This window comes from Schistosoma haematobium, chromosome 3 (genome assembly GCF_000699445.3).
Source record: "Schistosoma haematobium chromosome 3, whole genome shotgun sequence".
Taxonomy (NCBI): Eukaryota; Metazoa; Platyhelminthes; class Trematoda; order Strigeidida; family Schistosomatidae; genus Schistosoma; species Schistosoma haematobium.
In genome coordinates this window covers 15,209,092-15,234,540 of record NC_067198.1, presented here as the reverse complement: position 1 = coordinate 15,234,540, position 25,449 = coordinate 15,209,092, and the positions used below count along the sequence as shown (strand labels likewise).

At 36.2% G+C, this 25,449-nt stretch overlaps 2 protein-coding genes across 5 annotated transcripts in view; one reads left to right on the top strand and one right to left on the bottom strand.

Annotated features, from left to right (window-relative positions):
- TTLL4_3 (Tubulin polyglutamylase ttll4) overlaps positions 1–13,634 on the top strand; it is a gene marked incomplete at its 3' end in the record, with an annotated part of 31,098 nt that extends 17,464 nt beyond the window's left edge. Inside the window, exons 10-16 of one of the 3 annotated variants that reach the window (XM_035733382.2) lie at positions 87–169; positions 3,539–3,667; positions 5,299–5,421; positions 7,376–7,609; positions 8,512–9,362; positions 10,401–10,730; positions 12,164–12,357. In XM_035733382.2, the coding sequence (XP_035587307.2) occupies positions 87–169; positions 3,539–3,667; positions 5,299–5,421; positions 7,376–7,609; positions 8,512–9,362; positions 10,401–10,730; positions 12,164–12,357 (1,944 nt within the window). Of the gene's footprint in view, positions 1–86; positions 170–389; positions 455–3,538; positions 4,139–5,164; positions 5,422–7,375; positions 7,610–8,511; positions 9,363–9,713; positions 9,910–10,400; positions 10,731–12,163; positions 12,358–12,570 lie in introns of those variants that run through there. The other 2 variants (XM_051213103.1, XM_051213104.1) reach the window with 2 other exon arrangements.
- On the bottom strand, positions 1,351–24,391 carry RTFDC1_1 (Protein RTF2). Of its 2 annotated transcripts, none has more exons than XM_051213102.1 (4): positions 24,180–24,391; positions 23,872–24,136; positions 20,258–20,365; positions 1,351–1,594 (listed from the first exon to the last, which is right to left on the bottom strand). In XM_051213102.1, the coding sequence occupies exons 1-4, from the start codon at positions 24,341–24,343 to the stop codon at positions 1,556–1,558; spliced, it is 576 nt and encodes a 191-aa protein (XP_051069045.1). In that variant the 5' UTR covers positions 24,344–24,391; the 3' UTR covers positions 1,351–1,555. The 2 variants fall into 2 exon arrangements, with proteins under 2 accessions (XP_051069045.1, XP_051069046.1); XM_051213101.1 differs by lacking the exon at positions 1,351–1,594 and adding an exon at positions 13,711–14,920 and having other exon boundaries at positions 24,180–24,390.
- Positions 24,392–25,449: the final 1,058 nt, after the last annotated feature.

The following is a 25,449-nucleotide window of genomic DNA, read 5'->3' as shown; positions in this document are numbered from 1 at the left end:
TGAACTTATAAAATTATCAAGGATGTTTCATTCTAGATTTTGTATAAAAGTCTTTTCATTTAAATAATAATTTGTATTATTTATAGCCAGCTTCAGCTCGCGGGATCGGTGTTCGACTGGTAACAAAGTGGTCACAAATACCTAAGAAGCGTCCAGCTCTTATTCAAAAGTATGGTGTTTTTGTTACAAATATTTAGTGATAATACATTTACTAAATGTCGCTTATTTCTAACTCTTTCTCTAATCTTTAATCAAATAACCGTTTTGTATGTTTTCAGTTATTATTGTTTTTATGCTCAAGTATTTTGCTTACCCTGAGATTTATAGATGAGTATAAATGTTTACTGATTTCTGGTGCTGATATATATTTATGACGTTACTTCTTGAAGGATCCAATGTACTGTGGCTTATCTAATTGTTAAACGCAAACCATTTATAACCCTCAGAAACAAAAGTACATAATTTCACGTTTTCTTGTAACAAATGTAAATGTAAAGATTATCGATATTATATCGATTATTGATTAACCATATGCTCTAAAAGTTGTAAAAGGGTGTAATCATTAGTCTGTATTGATACAAACACTGTTATTTTGCTACAGATTTGATAGTTTTCATAACTAGTATAACTGGATCCAGTACAAAAACCGTAAGTGATTCTAACCTTAAGTATTTGTAGAAAAAGAATAGATGTAAAGTTTTAGAAATCTGACTTTGGCATACTTTTGTTATAGTTTATTTTAATTAAAAAGACTAACATGGGAAGTCTGCTTCGTGTGATACATTATTGGTCTAGCAAATCACTGGAATGAATTATTGAACAAAATTCAAATTTCTTAAAGAACAAGCAAATAATTTCAGATGATTAAAAGCAAGAATGAATGCGCCCTGAATATGAATAGACAGTAGTAATATTTCTTTTCATGATACTATATGAAATACACCTAAATCTCGAGATGGAAGTATTCAGATATACCTCTCTAACAGATGTCAAGTAGTATGAAGTATGAAGCGTATGACTCATTTACAAAATACAGATACATGTACTCGTTTTCAGTCACACTATTTGTTTGAAATCTAGAACTAGACATGACAATGGTTAATGATCATTTAGTATCAAGTCTTTGTCTTATAGGAAACAGAAACAAATAAAACAATATCATAAACCTGTTATAAATATGATTAGCGAATAACTTCTGTAAGACAATAATCTAAATTACTTAAATCATTAATTGTCAGAAGTTGAACAGATAAGATGATACTTAGTGTTGATGAAGCCCTAATAAAAGGAATCTTGAACAATTATGGGGTCATTTGTATAATTCAAATATTATTGTAGTGAAGGAAAACATAGGTGCGGACAATCGTATTATTTATAGCACAACATTACAGAATTACTTGGTAAAATAGAAAAACCATACTATAATACCTAATTTGCAAAATGTTCACTAATTGTCTCGGACTTTATTATTCTTGCATTTCTATACTAATTACTTTCTATTCCCGTTTTTCCTTTCTTGATCTTCCTAATCTTCCTGACTCGCGTTATATACTACTTATGTCAATATAAGTAGCACGCACCACACTCGTTCCCCCTTTTAATAAGTAGTTGGAAAAGAAAATATAAATAAAAATGAAATCTTAATAAAAGGAGTCTTTAACAATTATGGGGTCATTTGTATCATTTGAATATTAAAAATGGTAATAACAATAATTTCAAATCTGATGTCATTTGATTTCATAATCGTTAGAAAGTTGATTAGTTCATTCATTGGACATTTGCATATGATATTTATCTAGTTCATAATGGTATTTATCTTATTCTCAATTGTTGTTATTTACACTAATTACAATACATCTACTTGATGATAGCAATGTTAACATGATTATACTATAAAATAAAGCAATATTTATTGTATATCTTAGAAATATATCATAGCTAATTTGAATAAATGAATCTACAAGTTAATTCGCTTACAGTAATACAACGATGCTTTAAATAGTTCATGTGATAATATTTTTTTGCTTTTCATAACCCTAATACTTTAACCTTCAGAATAAAAGTACGAAATTATTGACTATCATTAATTATAAATGGATACTGGGTGTAAGGGGTTGCGTTGTCGATGTCTTCATAATCTAGTCGACCACCAAAAGAAAGAGGAAGGGGGGGTTTTAGGGAAATAATGATAAATGATTAAAGTTTCCTAATGTTGAATATAAGTTGCTTAATGGTCATAAAGTTAATATGAAATAACTGATAGAGGAAATGTAAAAGGTATACAGGAAGAAGAATTAGAGAATGACTGACAATTATAAATTGTAAAATTAGATGGGGTACTAAGATCTCTGTGAAATAAGGAATTAAACATGTCTCTACTGTGCACTAAGATCAAGATTAAATCGGTGATTTACTATAGGTTTATCTGTGTAAATGATTTTCGACCCAAATATTCTTCAAGGCAACTCTGATCTATAGATAATCCTGACCGATCATTCTTCTGGTGGTATATGACTAGACTTGATAATGTTTTCAGGGATTGAGCTGTTGACTAACTTGGACTTGTAAAGTCAATACAATCTTCTATACAAGCGTAAATAAATTGATAAATACACATTGGGATGGCCTAAAGAGGTAGATTATCCTTGATACTATCTTTATTGTGTTATCAACCGGGGAAAACAATCCAAATATATAGTGAATAGATCCGTTTCCTACTAGGTGTTTCTCTTACTAATCCAGAATACACAGATTACACATAGTTCTGTTTGATGAAGTCACTGACGAGTTGGAAGCTCCTCTGGTTGCCTTAGGTGACATTGAAAGAATGTTAAGAATGTGTTCCACTTTCTCTATATCCAAGGACTTACCTGACTGATCTGTATCAACGCCCAAACTAATTATAATATAATTGAGTACATCTATCACTTCACCTATCTTAGAAATCTTATTATCTCTGGTCATTTGGTTTCTAATGAAATCACAACACGGATTCAAAAATCTCAGTTAGTTTTTACCAACTTAAGTCATTTATAGTGTAGGCGAGATGTCCGTCTGCTAACCAACTCTCCAGTATTTCATCCCGTTCTACATTTTAGCTGTAAAATTGACCTTTAAGAAACAAGGGATATTTATGAGCTACTAGTACTTATGTCTTCGAAGCATTGCTCTCATATGTCGGGATCACCATGTGAATAATGCTGAAGTTAGGTCAAAATCGTTTGGTAAATTATTGAGGTGGTGACAATGTATATTACGTATGTCCAACAATCACATACCTCTTTGAATCCTGTTTTTATTTATAAAAAAAAGTATATTTCTTAGTGATTTGGACACACTAAAACATTTAACATTTCATTGCAAAGAAAAAATACCAAGAACCTCAGTGACTGGATCGGATGTCATCGCTGTCTATCAATTTAGCCGTGTATAAGTATTTATACAATTAATTTATAGAATCTTTGCTTTGGCATAGATCAGAAATAGTGTAAATAAAATCTAATTCAAATCGTTCAAAATTTCTTTTTGTCTCATGTAGATACCTTTCTCGTCCATATCTGATAAATGATAGTAAATTTGATCTACGCATTTATGTGTATATCTCATCAATTAATCCCCTAAGGTTGTATATACATGAGGATGGATTGGTTAGATTCGCCTCTCAAAAGTGAGTTTATATAATGAATAAAGTTGGTTAAGATTCTATTTCAATGAAAAACATATTCTTAGTAAAGAGGTTTGTGGAGATTGTTGAATCTTCATAGTTTAAATCGTGAACTGACATTAATTGAACAGCCACTGGAAACTAGTAAGCACTAGATAGTTTATTTGTTGTAGTATCGGATTACTCAACAGTGCACACACGTGACCACACAGGAGATTGAACTCAGGGCCTTCGGTTTCTTTGTGAACACTTGGCCTCGATACCACCGAATCGCTACCCAATAGTGTACATGTTTCACGCCAATCAATTCACGATATTGCGAAACCATGTTTCACTAACGGGCTTACATTTGACGCAGTTAAAATCTATTAATCACCGCTTTTTATTAGAACTCCAGGAACTATATCTTGAAATCAGCCACTAGTGATCACATGGTTATTATTAGTAGTACAGAGGATTTGTGGAGATTAATGAATTTTTATAGTTGAAATAATAGTCATTCAGTATTGTCAATTGATTGAAGTTAGATATGTCCACTGGATGATGAATCATTGATTCAGAGATTAAGTTCTCTCAGGGAGACTTAAGTTTCTCTGTTCCATCACCGGCTAAGTCGTTGGTGAGAGCGTTTGAGGAGTTCCATGTTAAAGCAAAACACCCGTCTAGTAATTCCTGATTTTCACTGGTTGCTTAACTGAGATCTCTTGGTGATGTGATTTGTGAAAATTATATTCGTTAAATAATCCCAGACATTTGATGATTGTCAGTATTTGTAATTAGCAAACAAAGTTAAGGTGTTAGAAGGATATGTAAAACTGACCACGACTATTATTTTAATAGGAATTCTAGTTAAGCTATACTGTAATTTAGCAAATAGTTATTTAAATCCTAGAACTTTCTAAAAAGATATCGTCTTGTAATAACATCATATTTTTTCAGCTGCAGTTGACAAAGGTAGTATCATAGATTTGCCGGTATCAATGTCAAGGGTGAGCTAGATAGTTTCATATAATCAGTATAGGGTTGTTGAGATTACAAAGTTTTTGATTGAGATCATGAACCGATCGATTTTAGACCACCATTGAAGACCTAAGAGCACAGTACGGCCATTTCGTTCTATTGCGGGACTCCTCAATATTGTCGATCCACGATCCCGGGGTTCGAACCTAGGGCCTTCAATCTCACACGAGAGCCGGCATTCTACGGTGTTAACGTCTAACCTCAACCAATCCACGAAATTGCGCGACCATCTTCCATTGCACTGAGGTTGATACTTATTTCTACCCGACGCATATTGGCCCCACTGGTCACGGCTTCAGTTTCATATAAACTGAACATTGGGTAGAAAGTTAATAATAAATATATTTTTGTGATATCTCGATGAGTAAACAATTGTATTCCTGATGTTTCATGACTTAATGCAAGTCATAATACATCAGAAATACAATTTTTCTACTCATTGAGGTATCACAAAAATATTCTTTTTTCATAGTATCATGAATTTTACATTACAAACTGTAATCAATTTGATCCTGTATATCTTTAACACAAATAGTTAAACTCGGTTTTGAATTATACTGTCATAATTCATATTTATGTTAAATATATGCTCGTAATTTTCTGTTCATTATTAGGTATTCTAATGCTATACGCTCCTTGGGCAATCGATATATTCACCTAACAAATTACTCCATTAATCGTTTAAATTCAGAATATATTAGTAACACAAATGAGTTTGCTACGAAAGGTCATAAGTGGTAAGATTTCTTTCACCTAATACTAATTAATACATGTGTTAATATGGTATTGGTATGTTCTGCTATGAATATTGAATTTGAGATAACTAGGTACTGAAATCAACCTAGAGTGTTAATGATTAACTCAGCTTAATCAGGAATGAAGTCAGTAGATCACCTTGTTCCACACTAATACTGAATTAAGTTTCTGTAAGGAGTATTCCTGATGTTAGTATAAACATTTACAATTTGTTTAAATTAAAACATACAGACAACAAGTTTATTGATTTAAATAAACTTACAGTTTGTTTGTTAGACCAAAAACTTTCATTGTTTTTTTTTAAAATTTTACAAGATGAAAAGTCTGGTAAATATTGATACATTACACTATTAAACTTCTATGAACTACTTGATCACATTGGGTCAAGGACTTAATTTATTTTTTGTACGTAAACTATTTGACGCTACAATGTGAAGCATTCTTCATTGATCATGTTGGATCACACTAAATCCTTTAATAGATCCCAACAAATATGCTTACTAAATAAGAATAGGATCATCTGTAATTAGCCAGTTTGTGATAAACAATATTTTATCTTACTCCTTCTCATTCTTGTGAGCTCGTGTTTAACTCGAATGTAAATTATGTAAAATTAGTATAACTCTTTTCAGTACATGATAATCAGCTTGACTTTGATCTACACACACACATATGTCTTAGTGATAATAACCATTTGTTTAAGCTAAATTAGGTGCAGCAGAGTTTGTACCTTAGATTCAGTAATTTAAAGACAAATGCTTTAAACACTAAATTACTCCCCAAACTAACTATTATTATACTGTTTCGACAACGTTAGGAGAAAACAACTCAACGTTTTAACACTAAGATCATCAGGAAATATAAGCCGTATATTGTTTCAAAATAAGTATGTTCTGGATTATAATCAACTGATAACAGTACTTGACACATATGCTTAAATAACTGTAAACATAGCCACAAACAAAAGCTAGTTTTGCTTTGAATTTTCATTGCAGTCAGAACTGAAAACTACAGTGAATAAACGAGATTTAACTTAAAAAACGCTGATATTTTTCTCTATATAGATAAGTGAAATATGGCTTACGAAAATAAAATCTCAATAAATCTCAACTGTCGGCAGATGCTTTAGATAAAATAAATACAAGCTGAATACAGGGAAATTTAATTCACATAGTTTAAGGCACGAATTGTTTTCAGTTAAAACCCCTGTGAGAAGTGGAAGTACTTTCCTGCTGTTTCGTCCCAGTATGGGATTCTTCAGAAGTAGGTATCCACGACCGAGTATCCTACTCAGGAGTCTCATACCATAACTAAGTGGTCGTTCAGAGCTTTCAGCTTTTTAATGCTGGTCTTGCTAAGATCTGTTCATGGTTTAAACCATAAAAATTCTGTAATCTCTATAAATGCCCGTACACTAATAAAACTTAATTAATAGATATATTTTGTTTATCCAATAATTTCTATACATCAGTATGGGGTTGTGGAAATTATTAAGTTTTTGATTGAGATCATGAACCAATTGATGTTAGACCACCATTGAAAACCTGAAAGCACTGGACGGCCGTTTGATCCTATTGTGGTACTCTCCAGCAGTGTGTATCCACGATCCCGCTCGCAAGATTCGAACTCGTGGCCTTCGGTCTCACGGGCGAAAGCTTAACCTTTAACATCAATCGGTTCATGATCTCAATCAAATAATATCTATACATTTTGAATTCTTCCATTTCCAGTTACCATATCATATTACAAAACAAGCAAATACATTACTTCATAAATACAGAGGAATTGTTATCTTTAACTAACAGTAGAAAATGTTGTGAATGATTCTCATAAATAAATCAATTACGTTTTGTGTAAATTAATAACTTACATCCTTCTGTATTACGTCTTTATTTAAATCAATTTTATTGTACATAAATTCATCATTCATTTCAGGAGTTTACGAGCATTTTGGACATATTTAAAAGCAAAAGGTATATCACCTGCACCTATTTGGTCAAATATTAAAGATGTTGTTGTAAAAACTATAATCAGTACAGAAGCTGCATTCAATACTGCTGTAAACATTTATTGTAACCATTCATTCTCTGTACATGAAATATTTGGTTTCGATATTTTTTTAGATGAAGATTTACAACCATGGCTACTTGAAGTGAATGTTTCACCAAGGTGAACACTATGATCACTTAATTGTTTAATCCTTTGTCATAATAATTATTAAATGTTTTTTATGCTTTCAGTAAACCGGTTTATTCTTTCCTGTGCCATAAACTTGTTTAAATATTTTAATGATCACTTAGTTCTAGTTAACCATGCTCTCTTACTTGAAATATATTTCAGAATTTTGTAGAAGAAGTCTACGTTAATTAAATCTTTGAAATATGAAATGATTTATTGCCTGAATTACTGAAATGAAAATTTATAATATTGTGAGACTGACTCCTGCCTACACATCGCCATATGACTGGTGGAATCCAACGTTAATAATAATAATAATAATAAGTTACTGACTAGTTACTTGAGTAACTATATTCTCGTACTGAGCTTTGATTGAATTCGTTAGTTTATTCATCAGGCCAAAGTACTCAATAATACAAAATCCTCTACGCGATGCTCTAAATGTCCTACTGGTTTTCATCAAACGGCTTTTTGTCATAATTTCGTACAATACTGGTTGTATTCATGCTAACAGTTGGTATGTTTATTCTAGCCTGATAAGGTTTCAGTTGGTCTTTAGAGTACTCAACGGGCAAAATTCAAAGAGTCGGGGTAATCGAAGCAATATGATGGTTAGGATAGACCTGAACAGTATTGACGTCACACCTTTTGTTCGTCTAAACTGAAATGGAGCAATATTCAAACTTGGAGTACGATTATTAGTAATCAGACATCCCTAAACCGGTAAGCTACAGATCTACTAATGTCAATGATTACCGATGAACCTGAGATCTGTGATTTCCAGTACGAATGTTTCCTAATAACTAAAATATTTCATATATGTACATATGAATGTTTACATATAAATGCCACTTAATAAAACTACTATTTCTTTTTTATTCGTTTTCATAAAGTATGCATTCAGATTCACCATTAGATGCTAAAATCAAAGGTAGTGTTATTAAAGATATGTTAAATTTATCTGGTCTTCGTCTTCCAGAGGCAATGGAACCACGCTGTCATACAATTCCTTCATCTTTTGCACTTAAATATGAAACAAATACACCTGATCTAATGATGTGCTCAAATGTAAATACACATGATGTTGAACATAATGGTTCAAATATGGAAATTGAAAATCCTATTTTTAAAAATGATGATATTTCCTGTCGACATATAAAAAGTGCTAGTTTTGTAGATAATTTAAAAACAAAAAATACTAAATCTAACCTTCGACGTCCTAATCCACCTAATCATAGATGGCTACTTGATGAACGTTTATTTATTGAATCTGCTAGTACAGATGAAGAAGAGAAAATGAAATATTTTAAAATACGTGCTGTACAATATGGTTTGCCAAGAGTAAAACGGTTTACAGTAAAGTATAATTCATCTACATTACCATATCAATATGAAAGAAATGATTGTAAAACATTAGTTTCATGTAAATCTTCAATATTACATTCTTCGGATACAAATAGTTCTTTACATTCATGTATAACATCAAGTAATACAGATGAGAAAGAAGGAATCTTATCACCTCGTACGTCGATTTATGATGCAAGTAATAACAGACGGCTATCACTGTCATCTTCTTCCTCATCTTCATTGTCGTCAGTAGAATCAAGAAAATCAGCTCAGTTTATGAGACTAGAGTCTGATTCGCCTGATTTCAAAGTAAATCATCCTCATGAGATGATCCAATCTAAGACTAAACTTCATTCGGCTTCAAATGGAAATTTAAATTCAGAAGTTTCAGTATCCGGTATGTTATATAACCAGATTATGTGAACTCATTTAGTTCCAATATGTAAACTTATTTACTAGTAAATTTGTATAGAAATAAAGAAGTAGTAAGGTTCATCATCCGTAAAAAGTTGTTCTGAATACTTGTTTGTCGTATGGGTGCTTATATTATGGAGCACTTTATCCCACAAGTCTTATAACACACTAAACGAATACGTTTTCAATACCTATCAGGATATGTACGATATTATGAATAACCTTTCGAACTAGTACAGTTTTTTATACTATGGATTGAGTTATCAACAAAAAACTCAGTACAAAACCTAGTAATCTGCGATTCTATTTAATAATAATATTTATCATCTTTTAGAATTCGTTTTTGGTTTCGACAGTTGAAATCCTCTTTGAACTACCATAAGTTCTCAAACATTGTTGTCAATAAACGTTCAGATGCTGTGAAATTTTGTTTGGTGTTCACTCTGCGACTCAAACCCAGAACCGTTTGCTTCAAACGCCATCGCGTTATCCACTTAGCTACTGAGAAGATACAACTAAAACAACACCAAGTGAATTTAAATTACATTGTATTCTGCTGTTTTTATACTATGACACCAAAGTGTGATAAAGCAAAACTCGATGATAATAATAATAATTATTATTATTAAAAAAACCAACATCATATATTTCTATACAATATACAAAACTGGTATATTTTCCATGTTAAAATATCATCCATCCATTTAACTAAAACGTTGAGTATTGGATTGGTTGATGTTACACACTAACACCATTGGATGCCGGCTCAGTGGTCCAGTAGGTTAAGCGTTCTCGCGCAAGACTGAGGGCCCTGGGCTCGAATCTCGCGAGCGGGATCGTGGGTGCGCTCTGTTGAGGAGTCTCACAATAGGATGAAACGGCCGTCCAGTGCTTCCAGGTTTCCAACGGTGGTCTAACATCAATCGGTTCATGATCTCAATCAAAAACTTAAGTATCTCATTTTTATTATGAACTGTTACAAATCATAACCATAAATTGACCTTATTGTCTTTTTTGACAGGAACTTCAAATCTTTCTAAAAATTCATATAAATCACCGACTAATTATAAGAATTTCAATAGTTCAAATCTTTTTATCACATCGAATACACCATCTCATGTAATACTTAAAAATGCAACCAATGAAATTTTAGACTGTCTAACACCATTCGATGTACGTATATTAATTTCTATGGTTGATGAATTCGATAGAGCTGGTGGTTTTCATTGTGTATTTCCACCAAAAACTTCTGGTTTATCCATTAAATATTTATCATTTTTCGAGTCACCCAGATATACAAATTTATTATGTATAGCTTATTTACAAAAATATAATCAAGATAAAGAAAAAGGTTGGTTGATCTTGTTAAATTTTGTGTCGCGTTTTATAAGCCACGATAACATAATAAAGTTTATGACATATCGGTTTATGAAGTATTGCATTTTCATCAACATGGATCTACCCATCTCTCCCCATTCTCGTTTCTTTTTCCCAACCCATGCCACTTTGTGATACATTCACACTCAGTGTTGTCGATCCTGGACACTGACGTTCGGGTTCTCAATCAAGATGATCAGGTCTACTCCCAAATATTTCTCCATGATGGACTCGAGTCCTTCATAAGACTAGTCACACACTGTTTATAAACAAGGATGCAACTTCGTTCTCTTTAAAACTATGTGTGTCATCTTCATAAGAAACGTAGAAACTAACGAATATGTGTGTCGGTTCAGATTACCATTCCCCATTAACACAGAGTGATAAAATTACCTCAAGACAAACCCCAAAGTAGTAGAAATGTCAGTAGTTTTAAAAGAAAGTTAAGTTGTGGAAAATTAAGAAGTATAAACAGTTTTCGGGAAAACAAGGAGTGAATGCACTTACATCATTGCAGACGATTCTGAATCATGTCACCCAAAATCTCTAACTATTGGTTACAATAATATGTTTGTGACCACATCTTTCTGACCATAAATTTGCATTCTTCCTTCGAGAGTTTTGCACATAATGATGCTTATACTCATTACAAATGGTCAACCATGGATCGAATATCGCAATTATGTATTTAATAATGGCACTACGTGACCTTAGTTCAAATCGCCCGGGAAGAATCAGTACGTTCCCTATTCTGTATATATCTATAACTAACTACTACCTCAGTATCTGCTCTCTTACTCGAATAAATCTTTTATAACAATAGTATTAACCTCATCATATGTTTATAGACTTTAATTTGAATACATAATTTATTTGTTTTAACACATAGATATTGGTACAATGGGGCACCAAATACATATGCGCCACACAAATCTCACTCGATATGTGTGAGGGCTGTGATACGGCTCGGGTTCCCAAACCGAAGCAGGTGGTTTTCTTAGGGGACCACTACCCTAACCTTTGACCTGAAGGTCTGATTCACAAGGCAGTGGAGCATCGTAAGGAGATACAGTCCCATGGTAGCCGGTGACCAACAATTGGTTCATAAGCCATTTGTTCCCTCAGGATACTGGAGCCCATGTGCACCATTGTTTTGGGATCCGGTTAAAGCGTCGGACATTCGCTTTTCGTCCTCTCATTTTCGTAAACGACACCCCCGCCACGAGAAGGCAATGAGTAGGACTTCCCTGACAGAGGCTATATACGCGTGGCCATGTGAGAGCATTTTGAGGGGGAGAGCGAACTCTCCCCACTCTCGGCCGCACCAGGGCATTTGGGGGTTGAATACGTAATTTTCATAAAATCATCAATTACAATAACCTTTTACATTATTTACACTTTTTTTAGGTATTGAGATGTTACGAAAAATTTGTGAAAAAAAAATTCATTTAAAATCTTCACTATTCCAAGATGAAATTACTTCTGAACATCATTGGAAAACCTATAAGAAGTATAAATCTACTATTTTAAAAGAAACAATTAAAAGAAAGACAGATATTATATCATCTAATGATAATCTATTACAGAATAAAAAAACATAGTTAATTTGTAATTAGATAGGTATATGTACAAAAATTATGATGAAATTAGATCAATTTATTACATATATGGTGTATGAATTAATGTTTCTAATCAAGCAAACGGTTCACTATTGATCATTGAAAATATATGTATTTAACAATTACAGTATACTGTATATGGATAATTTAGCTTCTATTTAGTTGGAGTTTTTGTTTTATTTTGTATATTTTCAGGTTCAGTGAAATAAACCTTTCTTAAAATTTGTCTAGATGAAGTTTACTAACTCATTTCTTTCTAAACTTTCTACCTAAGTAAATAGATATGAGGTGTTCGAGAGATGTTTTTTTATGATGAGTGGATAATATTGAATATTTCATCTATATTCATGAACATAGTTGCATTATTATTCAAGTGTTTTTATTTTTACGAAGTAGTGAATGTTTATAGTTATCAATTTATGAATTTGGACTTATTTTTATTAACTTCGAACGTCTTGGATTCAAGCAAATTACATAGTATGTGAAAAATTTAGAGTTTAACTGTACTGTTGTTTTTAAAGGGGTTTAATTAATGCCCTAATGGTGTCTATGTAAAGGGCTTTGCTTTGGCGTTTTGTATGATAAATCTCATTACTAATGTAGTAACTTTGTAATGAAGTCTTGGTTAACAATAAAACAGCAGGTCAACTCATGTTTCATATAGCTAATTAGATTTATTTGAACAACGATCGATAGACAACTTGGGGGGAAATGTATTGCAGTAATTATGAGGAAGATTGTAACTTTCTGTAAACAAAGTATTATTATCATTCGGTGGAATTTAGTTCACATATAGCACAAACGTATAACGACTGATGTTCGTAAGTATTGCATTTATTTTTATTTATTCATTTGAACATTCAAATATTGGTACAAAGGGGCACCGACTACATAAGCGCCACACAGGTCATTTGATTTGAGTGAGGGCTGAGATACTGCCAGGTTCCCCAGACCGAAGCAGATGGTTTTCTTAAGGGGCCACACCCAAAGTCTTTGACTTAGAGGTCTGACCCACAAGGCAGTGGAGCAACGTCAGAAGATGTAGTCCCATGGTAGCCGGTGACCAACGATTGGTTTATACACCATTTGTTCCTTCAGGACACTGGAGCACATGTGCACCATTGATTTGGAACCAGGGTTTTCCAACTCCCCTAGGTGGACTCTCCGTATCCACCAACCTGGTTAAAGAACCGGACATTCGCTTCTCATCCTCCCAATTTCGTAAAAAAAAACCCCGCTGCGAGAAGGCAGTGAGTAGGACTTCCCTGGTTATGGCTGTATACGCGTGGCCACGTGAGAGCATTTCGAAGGGAGAGCTGACTCTCTCTACCTTCCGCCGTACCAGGGCATTCGGGAGCAAGTATTGCATCCACTGTAAACGATTATTTATTCGGTAGGTTCATACAGCTGTGTAGTTGTGCAAGCTCCTATAGAGGTGGTCAGGACTAATATAGCAAATGCCAATGTAATCCAATTTCTGTAAATTAGAGCACCATAATCATGTTTCACTGTAACATATTAAGTTTCCTTTATCCCAGCTCTGAATAATTAGGACGACTTTCTATCTCACCAACCTTTTTAACATTTTATGAGTAACGCTGAAGTACACCAGTGCTTCTTACGATAAAACTTACCCACCTAGTGGAAGTAGTGTATACCATAGAATTCCGCAAATCGAAACGCAGAATTCTTTAAAATTCCATGTTTAACTTTTATGCATCAAAACAGATTGTCAGTAACCCCATCAACGTTGGTTGTACAAATAATGCTTTAATGTACTCCAGCTCGTGCACTAAATTGTAATATCAATGGTTTGAGATAACTGACCTATGTATTCAAATCTTCAGTTGGAACGGACCAGTTTGGACTAATTGATTTAGTTCATGGAACTAATTCCTTGTTTATACGGGTTATAATCCGCAGCGAAAATAAGCGAGTACCCTTCCACTTTACCTTTCTTTTTAAATGTAACTCCAGTTTAAGCTACACGAAGAAATAAAGATTCCTATCCGATATTTCCATGAATTAGATCTCCTGAGAAAATACTTAACGGTCAAATATGAATAACTGGTGAAATCATGGAAAAATGTCAACCCCCATTCGTTTAAAAAAATATTTGTTGCGAAAAATTTTGTTTGTTTATTTATAATAAGACAAATTAACATATTACAAATTTTTATATACATCATTAAAAAATAACGAAATCCACAAAATTAGTTGAGAAAAGAGAGGTTTATCTGAAATACAAGGGATTAAAAGTAACCCAGTGGGATTTTTGCTGGCGTTTAGCTTGTTCACATGTATTAAACAATGATTTATAAGCAGAACTTAAATTAGGATCTTCCTGAATCGATCTACTTGTCCCAGAGGTTTCTTGCTGGGGTTGAGGATCTATTACTGGTTTTTCAAGTTCTGATGATGTTTCGGATTTTTTCTTACCCTCCAATGTTTTATCCTGAACAAGTGTCTTTTTGTTTGGGATATTATTTTCATCGATGAGATCTGATTGTTCAGAAACGCGGTTAGCTGAAGATCGTTTGCGAGTCTACAGATAATGAAACAGTAACATTTACTTTCAGCATAAGCGAACAGAATGATGATGTATGTGCCCAAATGTACAACCAGGACAAAAAAGAATAATTGAGTAAATAAATAGGAAAAAACACATCTGTCTGATGGATTGAATATACGTTATAGATAACGACAAATTACTCGATATTTTAAATCATTAAAGCTAATCTTAAATGACTTCATCAACATGACTTTCATAACATGAACATTAATCTGATTTGATTGCAACTACAGTAAGCATGGTAGCCAATAAAAACTAGCAGAAATTAAAGCCAAAAGTAGGTTTTTTTTATTCTCTGTTTACGAATGTTCGTCCTAAGTTTTGATTATCTATAGCTATTTTACTTTCTGTACTGAAACGAAAAAATTCTTATTAATAATAGATCTTCAATCGATGAGGATATGACCTTTTACACATTGGCGAAGTCACTTTCCATTGATGCTACTCCATTGCAACCTAGTGTTGATTGGCCTAAGTTGAAAAAGCACTAGCATATCGCACAGAAGCTCTCTCAGTATTTTGCAAATCTACGTTTTTTGTCAAAAGGATATTCATCTGCCTATTAAAGGGTGAGTGCATTGCGAGTCAGGTGGCTCTGTACTACATTGTGGCTATGAAGCATTGAAGAGATGAATTAAACTTGTTTAGACACCATCTATTCCAAGATTCAACGCTGGGTAATTTGGGAGTACGATGAGGTCTAGTCAAGACATGACGACAATTTATGGAGTCCTTTACGGTTGATCTTTCCCGTGTTTATGAAAAAGCATCCCTTTTAGGCTAATGTATACATGGTAACCATAATTTGTAGGGGGGTGACGCAGGTGACATGGTTTGATATCGGTTACAATGGTCCGAATGCATTTATTTTTTGTTTACTGTTGAATCATGAATATAATATTGTTTAACAAATTTTAATCCCGGTCATTCATGTTATTCCTGGTCTACTGAAACCACCCGCTAAACTACATGTAGGAGCTTTTAACGTCCGAACATTGTGCCAAATAGGACAACAGGCTTCCTTACCTAGGACTTTAGGATCTCAAGCCATCGATGTGTGCTGCGTCTCCGAAACGCGCATACAGGATCCGAGTAGCGTCATTCATCTGACCTCACCATGTCAAAATAACGAACCGACTCGATTCACGCTTCGTGTATCTGGAAGCCCTGATGCTGCTCCTCGTGGCCTCACAGGCGTAGGTATAGCATTGAGTCCTAGGGCAGAACTAGCTCTCTTAGACTGGATCCCAGTAGACAGTCATTTGTGCGCTGTCCGACTAAACGGAACACAAAGAACTCGAAAAGATGGGGACACTCGCCGTTGCCTCTTCATTGTCTCTGACTACTCTCCCACTGACTGTAGCTCAAATAATGTAAAAGATGAGTTTTACACAAAGCTTTCCGACCTTCTCCGATAAGCTAGGCGCTCTGATGTAGTAATAGTGGCTGGTGACTTTAATGCTCAAGTAGGTAAATCAAGCGAAAGGGAAGGACACCTGGGTAGATCTCACAGCGTCGTGGCTCAAAGAACAGATAATGGCTACAGTCTGTTGCAGCTTTGCTCAGGTAACCTCCTCTTTCTTGCACATACTAACTTTAAGCATAAGAAAAAAAATCTTGTCAAGGAAACCAGTATTAGGAACCCAACTGTTAGCGAAACAATCTCAGAAAAAGATGGACATATTATACATTCTCAATCCAGGAGATTGGATCGATGGGCAGAACACTTTAGGGATCAGTTCAACTGGCCTTCAGCCACACTTCGGTTTCCCACGATCTCCAGTCAACCTGAATGACAAGTTAATCTAATCCTCCAACTCTTTACGAAGTTGGAAAACCTATAGGAAATCTGAAGCGAGGGACAGCAGCAGGCCCTGACAGGTTTACTCCTGAGATTTTCAAGAATGACGGTCCAGTACTATCAGTGAGATTAACTGAGGTCTTAGGTAGAATCTGGGAACTGGATGTAATCCCATCTGACTGGTCTCAATCACTGATTGTGCGTCTATAAGAAAGGACAAAACCAGGCTGGTTTTCGACCTGGACGTGGTTGTATAGATCAGATATTCACACTACGTCAAGTTCTAGAACACAGACACACATTCACACGCCCCACAATGGTAGTATTTCTCGACCTTAAAGCGGCATTAGACTCTATTGATCGTGAGGTTCTATGGCAATGTTTGTCACTGAAAGGAGTACCAAAGAAGTACATTAACCTTATAAAGGCTCTCTACTCGAACACAACTGGTCGAGTGAGAGCTTATGGCGAACTGTCATCAGAATTGATTACCTCAAGTGGTGTTCGTCAGGGCTGTCCACTCTCCCCATTCTTGTTCAACTTTGTCGTCGACGTACTTTTAGAGTTAACACTTTCCTGGTCTAGATTTCCAGGGGTTGTACTTCTACCGGGAGATTCACTTCTTGACCTAGAATATGCAGATGACATAAATCTATTTGGTGAAGACGCTGACAAAATGCAGTCTTCTGATCACCACATAAGCAACAATGCAAACATGTTCGGGATGCGATTCTCCCCCTCGAAATGCAAAATGTTGCTTCAGGATTGGGTTGCATCAACACACAAACTAATGATAGGGAGTGAAGTAGTTGAGCGTGTCGACCGCTTCACTTATCTTGGAAGTCTCATCAGCCCTTGTGGTCTGGTGTGTGACGAAATCTCAGCACGGATACAGAAGGCTCGACTAGCTTTTGCCAACTTGCATCATTTATGGCGTAGGTGAGATATCCGTCCATCAACCAAAGGACGTGTTTACTGTGCAGCCGTTCGTTCCGTCCTACTTTATGGCAGTGAAACATGGCCGGTAAGAGTATAGGATATTCTTAGGTTACTAGTATTTGATCATAGGTGTCTTCGAAACATTGCTCGTATATCCTGAGACCATCGAGTAAGTAACGCAGTTGTTAGGAAACGGGTACTACGTAAGGATGGCAAATCGATTGATGAGGTAGTGAAACTTCATTAGTTGAGATGGCTGGGACACGTGTTACATATACCCAACCACCGACCGCCCCGACGTGCGATGTTCGATGGTATAGGAGTAGGTTGGAAGAAAGCTAGGGGCGTCCACACCAAAACATGTCACAAGTTCATGAAGTCACTGACAAGTGAACTGAGCCATGTTGGTAGGTGTAGACTACCTGGTTGGGGACTGCGAGATTATAGGAACCGATGGTAAGAGACCCTGAATGACATGGCTCAAAATCGTTTGCAATGGCGCAGGTGAATACACTCTTTATGTTCTCCCAAATTCTAATCTTCTGAATTCTTCATGTCCCTTTTTTTCCTCTTCCCAAATTTATTTCACTGTATTATACTCCTTGAATTACATCTTCAAACCCTAATCTTTCCGATTACTGCTTATACTCTTACTACATCTACCACTACGGGATTTGAATGGACAACTGCATCTCTGTGCTAATGTGGTATGGCAACTCGAACTGATGTACGTACGTACGAAGTTCTACGTTGTTACTGACTGACTATGACAACTCTTACGTTGTTCCTATACATCTTTATGAAAATACGGTCAATTTTTAGTCGTATTATCTACATTATTGACAACTGATTTTCACTATTTTATAGACTAAGCATAGTGACTACGTTTTCCTGAAGGCTTACAGTTAACATAAAATGTTTTCATAGGTTACCGTATCCTCATATTATAAGTAGGGGCTAACGAAATTTAAAATATATGAAGAGATAATAATGATTGTTCTTCACCCTGCTTTAGCAAGATTATATGTATTAACACGCTTAAACCCTGTATACGGGTTTTTGAAGCAAACCACATATCTACTTTGCACAACTTTAGTTTCAGCTAGTAAGTAAGAGTTGTAGTCGTATATGACAAAGAATTAGAACACTTAAATTCCAGTTTTAGGAGATTATGAATAAAATTCCGTCAGCTAGGACAGTTAGCACTAGTTACATATGAGGTGAAGAGGAAATTCAATCAGTCATCGTCAACATAGGACCTGGTACAAAAGTGTATCGATTCAAAAGCAAGAGTAGGTGCCAGAAAAGAGAATTCAGGAAGGAACGAAGTGAAACAATGACAAACTAAAGTGCCACAGATGTTTTAAGTGATCGATACCATTCATTTATTTAAATCACTAGAGGATATCTTAGAAGAACATAGTTCGTAGTTCAGTCAGTCGAGTTACAGTCACTGAACTGCAGGTTCGGACCCCATCCTGTCTGAACCATAAGAGACAAACATAATCCAAGATATAGCACGAATCGATACGATCAAACCGACAGTAAAGTCAATAGTATAATAGGCAAAGTAGAAATAATAAGCCCAGCAGTAGAGAAAATAATAAGAGAAGTCCTAGTTAAAGTGGGACAAATGATCTTAAGAGATGAAAATTATGGAATATTACTAACCTCAACATTAAATGAACACAAAGTACCATTAACTTTTAAACAACTTGTATGACATATAATTCAGCGCACAAAATTAACATTGTTCACTGTTTAGTGCCCCCGAATGCCCTGGTAGGACCGAAGCTAGAGAGAGTCAGCTCTCCCTTCGAAATGCTCTCACGTGGCCACGCGTATACAGCCATAACCAGGGAAGTCCTACTCACTGCCTTCTCGCAGCGGGGGGTTTTGTTTACGAAATTGGGAGGATGAGAAGCGAATGTCCGGTTCTTTAACCAGGTTGGTGGATACGGAGAGTCCACCTAGGGGAGTTGGAAAACCCTGGTTCCAAATCAATGGTGCACATGTGCTCCAGTATCCTGAAGGAACAAATGGTGTATAAACCAATCGTTGGTCACCGGCTACCATGGGACTACATCTTCTGACGTTGCTCCACTGCCTTGTGGGTCAGACCTCTAAGTCAAAGACTTTGGGTGTGGCCCCTTAGGAAAACCATCTGCTTCGGTCTGGGGAACCTGGCAGTATCTCAGCCCTCACTCAAATCAAATGACCTGTGTGGCGCAAATCTATTTGGTACCTTCTTGTACTAGTGTTTATGTGTTTAAATAAATAGTGCTGTAAAAACCTTTCACGGTTTACTCGATAAAACATTTTAAAACCAAATTCAACTGAGTAATTAGTAGTTTTGTATACTCGTGTTTTAACCAGATCAGAGCCAGAAAAAGTACGAAGTTACACAGAGCAAAGCAAGTGCAAGTTGTTTCGGACCTATAATCCACTAGTTAAGTTGTCACTCAAGCACTACAATAAAACGCTATAGCTTGGTTGAGTTGGTCCATGACCACAATATTATCTATTTATGTCATTTCATCAGACAAACACAACAGATTTAAAATGCATACCTTAGAAGCTGTTTGAAACTTGATCAGTCTTGTTTTGGCAACTTCGATTTCATCCTTAGTTTGAGGATTTATTAAAATAATGTCATCCGAAGAAAATGATGTACCACACTGAAAATTAAGAAGGAATGTGCAGGTATTTGACAAAACGGAAATCAGTTAACGTTTGATCAAAATACTTTTTTTTTATTTGTGTACTTCATAGGATATTCATTTAGAAGAATAAAGAATTCATTCAGAGAGGACATCCAAAAGGTTGAATCAAAGTTTAAGTAGTGGATAAACAACAATCTCGTGCGTCCTACTGCACAATTAGCCTTAAGACAGATAAAAACAAGCATTTCACTGGGGTGTGCATCATTTTAAATGTAGGTCAAACACCAGCAGCTATATAGGCCAATGTTGCGTATTGGTTTAGTAACTCGATTTTTAATTCCAAGTAACTTTATTCCCCTAGTTAGATTATAGTCTAACACGAGTAAAACATGATCCTTCTTTTTCTACACCGCATTTCTCCGACTACTAATGATTCCGTTACTACTGCTACTCTGACATTTATCTTGATAATTTTATCTTGCTGAGCTAATGTAGCAGAGCCTTCAACCAAGGCACACACGTGTTGGGTTCTACGTTACACATAACTAACTGAATGATTCAGAAGTGAAGATTCACTTTAGAATATAGGAATATACAAAAGCAGTAGCATACATAAAACTTCACGGGCTTGTTGCTATGTTTTGCAACAGAACTAAACGAGAAAATCAAAAACGGCAAGGTATTTACAAAAATGAGGATGTGAAAAATATGGGACGAATAGTTATGCTCTGGATCGCATAAAACGAATGAATTTGTGCAAATTTGACCTTGAATTATCAATAAGGGTCCTAAACATTGACTTCATCAGCTTACTGATAGAACGCCCAAGACTAGGTCTAACAGTCAAGTTGTAACGGATTCGGGAATGAGTGGCCTACAAGTTAGTTTTTCAACCACCTACATTTTATCACATCTAGTTAGCATTCACGTTCTGTATATAAATATGTTATTTTATTATATGAAAAAAAACTCATTTGGCCACTGATCCTGCCTTTGATTTCTAGTTATTCAGAAATCTAAGTCAAAAATACGGTCTCGTGAGTAGCCATTACTCGACCAAATTATATTATTTCATTCGTCTATTAATTAGGATTCTATTCATTGATTCAATACAATAGAATCAAATAAAAACCCCAAAGCATTTACAGATGTTTGACGGGATTATAGCATCTGATTCACATCAGGTGACAGTTTTTGATTAGTGCATAAACAATCACATAGTTGAATAAATTACCTTTAGAAACAATACAATTGTTCAAACATGTCTGACGAAATAGAATATTTTGCAGACAGGTGGCTTAATCACTAAGCCATTCGACTTACATCCACTAAGTCCCAGGTTCGAACCCTGCCCCGCAGCTTCAACGGGCGGAGCCGGGTGGTATCATTAGCTCTCACAAATCAAGACTCATACCCAGGTACCTAGTGGATGTGCTAATTATGATTGCGACTACTATATTCATTACTACTATTAATTATTATCATTATGATTATTGTCATTGGTATTATTATTTGAAATATACTGGCTTAATGGGATTCATGAAAGCCAGTTTGTAGAGTACCAGAATCCTCTAGCCTGCATGGACTTGATGTTCACTTCTGAATTGTGTTGCCAATTAATAATAGATGTTGATAGCTGATGATAGGATGTTGATCAAATTGAGTCTTCTACTAAATTTTATATAAGCTAAAGTATCTACACACCAAACCTGAGTAGCCAAAATATTATCATACAGTCCTAACTTTACACCAGCCCCCAAATGCCCTGGTATGGCCGAGAGTGGGGAGAGTCCACTCTCCCTCTCGAAATACTCTCACACGGCCACGCGTATACAGCCTCTGCCAGGAAAGTCCTACTCACTGCCTTCTCGTGGCGAGGGTGTTTACAAAAATGAGAGGACGAAAAGCGAATGTCCGAAGCTTTAACCGGATTCCAAACCAATGGTGCACATGGGCTCCAGTATTCTGAGGGAACAAATGGCGCATGAACCAATTGTTGGTCACCGGCTACCATGGGACTGCATCTTCTTACGATGCTCTACTGCCTTGTGGATCAGACCTTTGGGTCGAAGGCTCCGGGTGTGGCCCCCTAAGAAAACCACCTGCTTCGGTCCGGGCACCCGGGCAGTATCACAGCCCTCACACATGTCGAATGAGATTTGTGTGGCGCATATGTATTTGGTGCCTCCTTGTACCAAAGTCTATGTGTTAAAATAAGATAAAACTTTACACCAGCATGATTGAAAACCCAAATTTCTACGTTGTTCGTTTCCATTTATTATTTTATTTATTTAAACATAAACAATGGTACATGGAGGCACCAAATATATATTCGCCACACAAATATTTGTGTGAGGGCTAGTTTGTTTATTTCAACACATAAATATTGGTACAAGAGGGCATCAAACATATATGTGCAACACCATATTTGTTTGTGTGTGGGCTGTGATGCTGCCCGGGTGCCCGGACCGAAGCAGGTGGTTTTCTTAGGGGCCACACCCGGAGCCTTCGACCCAAAGGTCTGATCCACAAGGCAGTAGAGCATCGTAAGAAGATGCAGTCCCATGGTAGCCGGTGACCAACAATTGGTTCACGCGCCATTTGTTCCCTCAGAATACTGGAGCCCATGTGCACCATTGGTTTGGAATCCGGTTAAAGCTTCGGACATTCGCTTTTCGTCCTCTCATTTTTGTAAACACCCTCGCCACGAGAAGGCAGTGAGTAGGACTTCCCTGGCAGAGGCTGTATACGCGTGGCCGTGTGAGAGCATCTCGAGAGGGAGGGCGGGCCCACCCCACTCTCGGCCATACCAGGGCATTTGGGGGCATGAGGGCTAGTATACCTTCCGGACGCCCAAACCGAAAGGAATTTCTTAAGGATTCACTCCCCTTATTTCCATCATCTAAACCATATTACCCCGGTAAAGATTCTACATCGTTATCAATGTCATGTCCAAAGACAAAAAAGTATAAAGCTAAAATCGAAACAAATAACGAAAACCCTACTATTTTTAATACCGTTTATTCATATGATAACCGAGGTAAGGTAAAAAATCGAGTAAGCAGAGATCTAGGACTAGTCAGTCAACGCAGGCGATATTCAACTTAAACGGATGAGAAGTCATGTTTAAATTGTCTCAGAGGATCCACTTAGAGGAGTTGGAATACCCTGATTCCAAACCAATGACACACAAGGGCTCTGTGGTCATGGGGGAACAAATGGCGTGTGAATCTACTGTTGGTCATCGCCTACCACGAGGCTGTATCTCCTAACGGTGACCCACTGCCTTAGACCTTTAGGTCAAAAACTCGAGGTGTGGCGCACTAAGAAAACCATCTGCCTCGGCTCGGGCACCCGGAAAGTACCACAAGCCCCACACAAATCAATAACTACTACTGGTCCCACTGTTATTGTGTGGCGCATATATATTTGGTGTCCTCATGTACCAATGTTTACATGGTCAAATAAATAAAGAAAGCAAACACTATCGTACTACATAAGCCAGTTTTGAAATATCTTACCAGCATACATAAGTTGCTACTGACTTCCGTAAGGGCCTTCCTGGAGAAGACACAGCCACAACTCCATAGATAAACGAAAGGATAGATCCCTGACATTTCCAGGCCGGTTACTGGACAATAAAATACTTGAGGTTCTTGATTATCTGAGGACGTTGAACTTAAACGCAACTCCTTTACGTCTCGTAGCTTCTTTATATGGTCTGAAAACCCATCTCCGTTTGACTTGCTTAAAAGTTTATTGATAACTGACTCTTTGTTGTAGAGCCTTCAAGTTTTAGAACTATGTATTTCGATTTGTAAATAATTACCTTCCCAGTAAGCAAGAAACAACTGGTTGACGAAGGGGATCTTGTGTAAGAGCACAGTGTTTCCAAAGCGCCATGTTAGCCGCTTCACGTTCGGCAACTTCTTGCTTCTTCTTGGGCTTGACAAGATCATCGCGCCGAGGTATACTACCGCCATCACCACCCATCGGGATACCCTTAAATCAAACGCGGAGTCAAGGACGACTATATCTAATACATTCATGTTTAGCTGGAATTCAATATTCAACATATTCATCGCGAGCTTATATCAACCATTTGATATATTTGCGCTCGCTTCTTGACGTTCCACTACGGTTCAAGTGATTTGGTTATGCAAAATGGGTAGTGGTCCAGCCACTCGATGGATAAGCTGTAAGTTGTAATAGCATTAATTGTGATCAGTGTGGTAGTTATTCGTGTATCTTTGTGTATCTTCCAGTTTAATAAGTGCGTTTGTCTCACAAAAGTAGGACTTCTCAATACCAGCAGCTAGTACGTTACCAGGCAGATGGTTGGCTGGTTGCAATGTAGAAATGTAGTGATATTTCGACTGCAATGAGATGGTGGACCAAGAATAACTCATTAATTTACTTAATTGATAATGTGTAGAAAGACGTAATCGAAGGGGTGAACGAAAGCAGAAATGATAATAAGAGAGGCAGAAAGTAATCACAGGTATTTTGTGATGATAACCGTGATAATTTATGAGACATGCATCAGATATGCGGTCCAAGAGGGGGATGTTAATCCATGGGTGAGTACGTGGTTTTCAAGTCTACTCTTAAAGATATAGGCTTGAGGGGATGAATTCACTTCGGCTAGGAGAGCATTCCTAATGTGGCGACTCGAAGTGAGAAGAGGTGAGAGAATATCTGGGTGTTCACGACAACCATATTTCAGTGAGAAATATGATCTTCAGGTCTAACTGAAAGTAAGTGTTTCTGATTCTTATTGATTTATTCACTAGAACTCCAACATTGATATAAAAGCACTTGACGGTTTTTCCCATCCTCTGGCTCTCCTGTACACTAAAATCCATCATCTGGTTTCCGAACAGACTGTTGTTTTATGTATGTTAGCCAGTTCCATGCGAAACAGCTGCTATAAGCTCATGCCTGTGTGGCGTGTTCCACTAATCAGACCGTGGTGTCTGTGCTCTGTATTGTGAGTTGTTGATCAGGGCCAACTAAAGTGTTTTTGATGAAATTTTCTGTATTTGGTTCATTGACCTAAGTCGACTTTCACATTTAGTGTGACTGAAGAGGTCAGTTTT

Coding starts and splice junctions, on each gene's coding strand:
- RTFDC1_1 (XM_051213101.1), bottom strand. CDS start 24,343: ATGGGTGGTGATGGCGGTAGTATACCTCGGCGCGATGATCTTGTCAAG. Junction 20,366..23,871: donor GTAGCAACTTATGTATGCTG/GTAAGATATTTC, acceptor CTTAATTTTCAG/TGTGGTACATCATTTTCTTC. Junction 14,921..20,257: donor AGTTTCAAACAGCTTCTAAG/GTATGCATTTTA, acceptor CATTATCTGTAG/ACTCGCAAACGATCTTCAGC.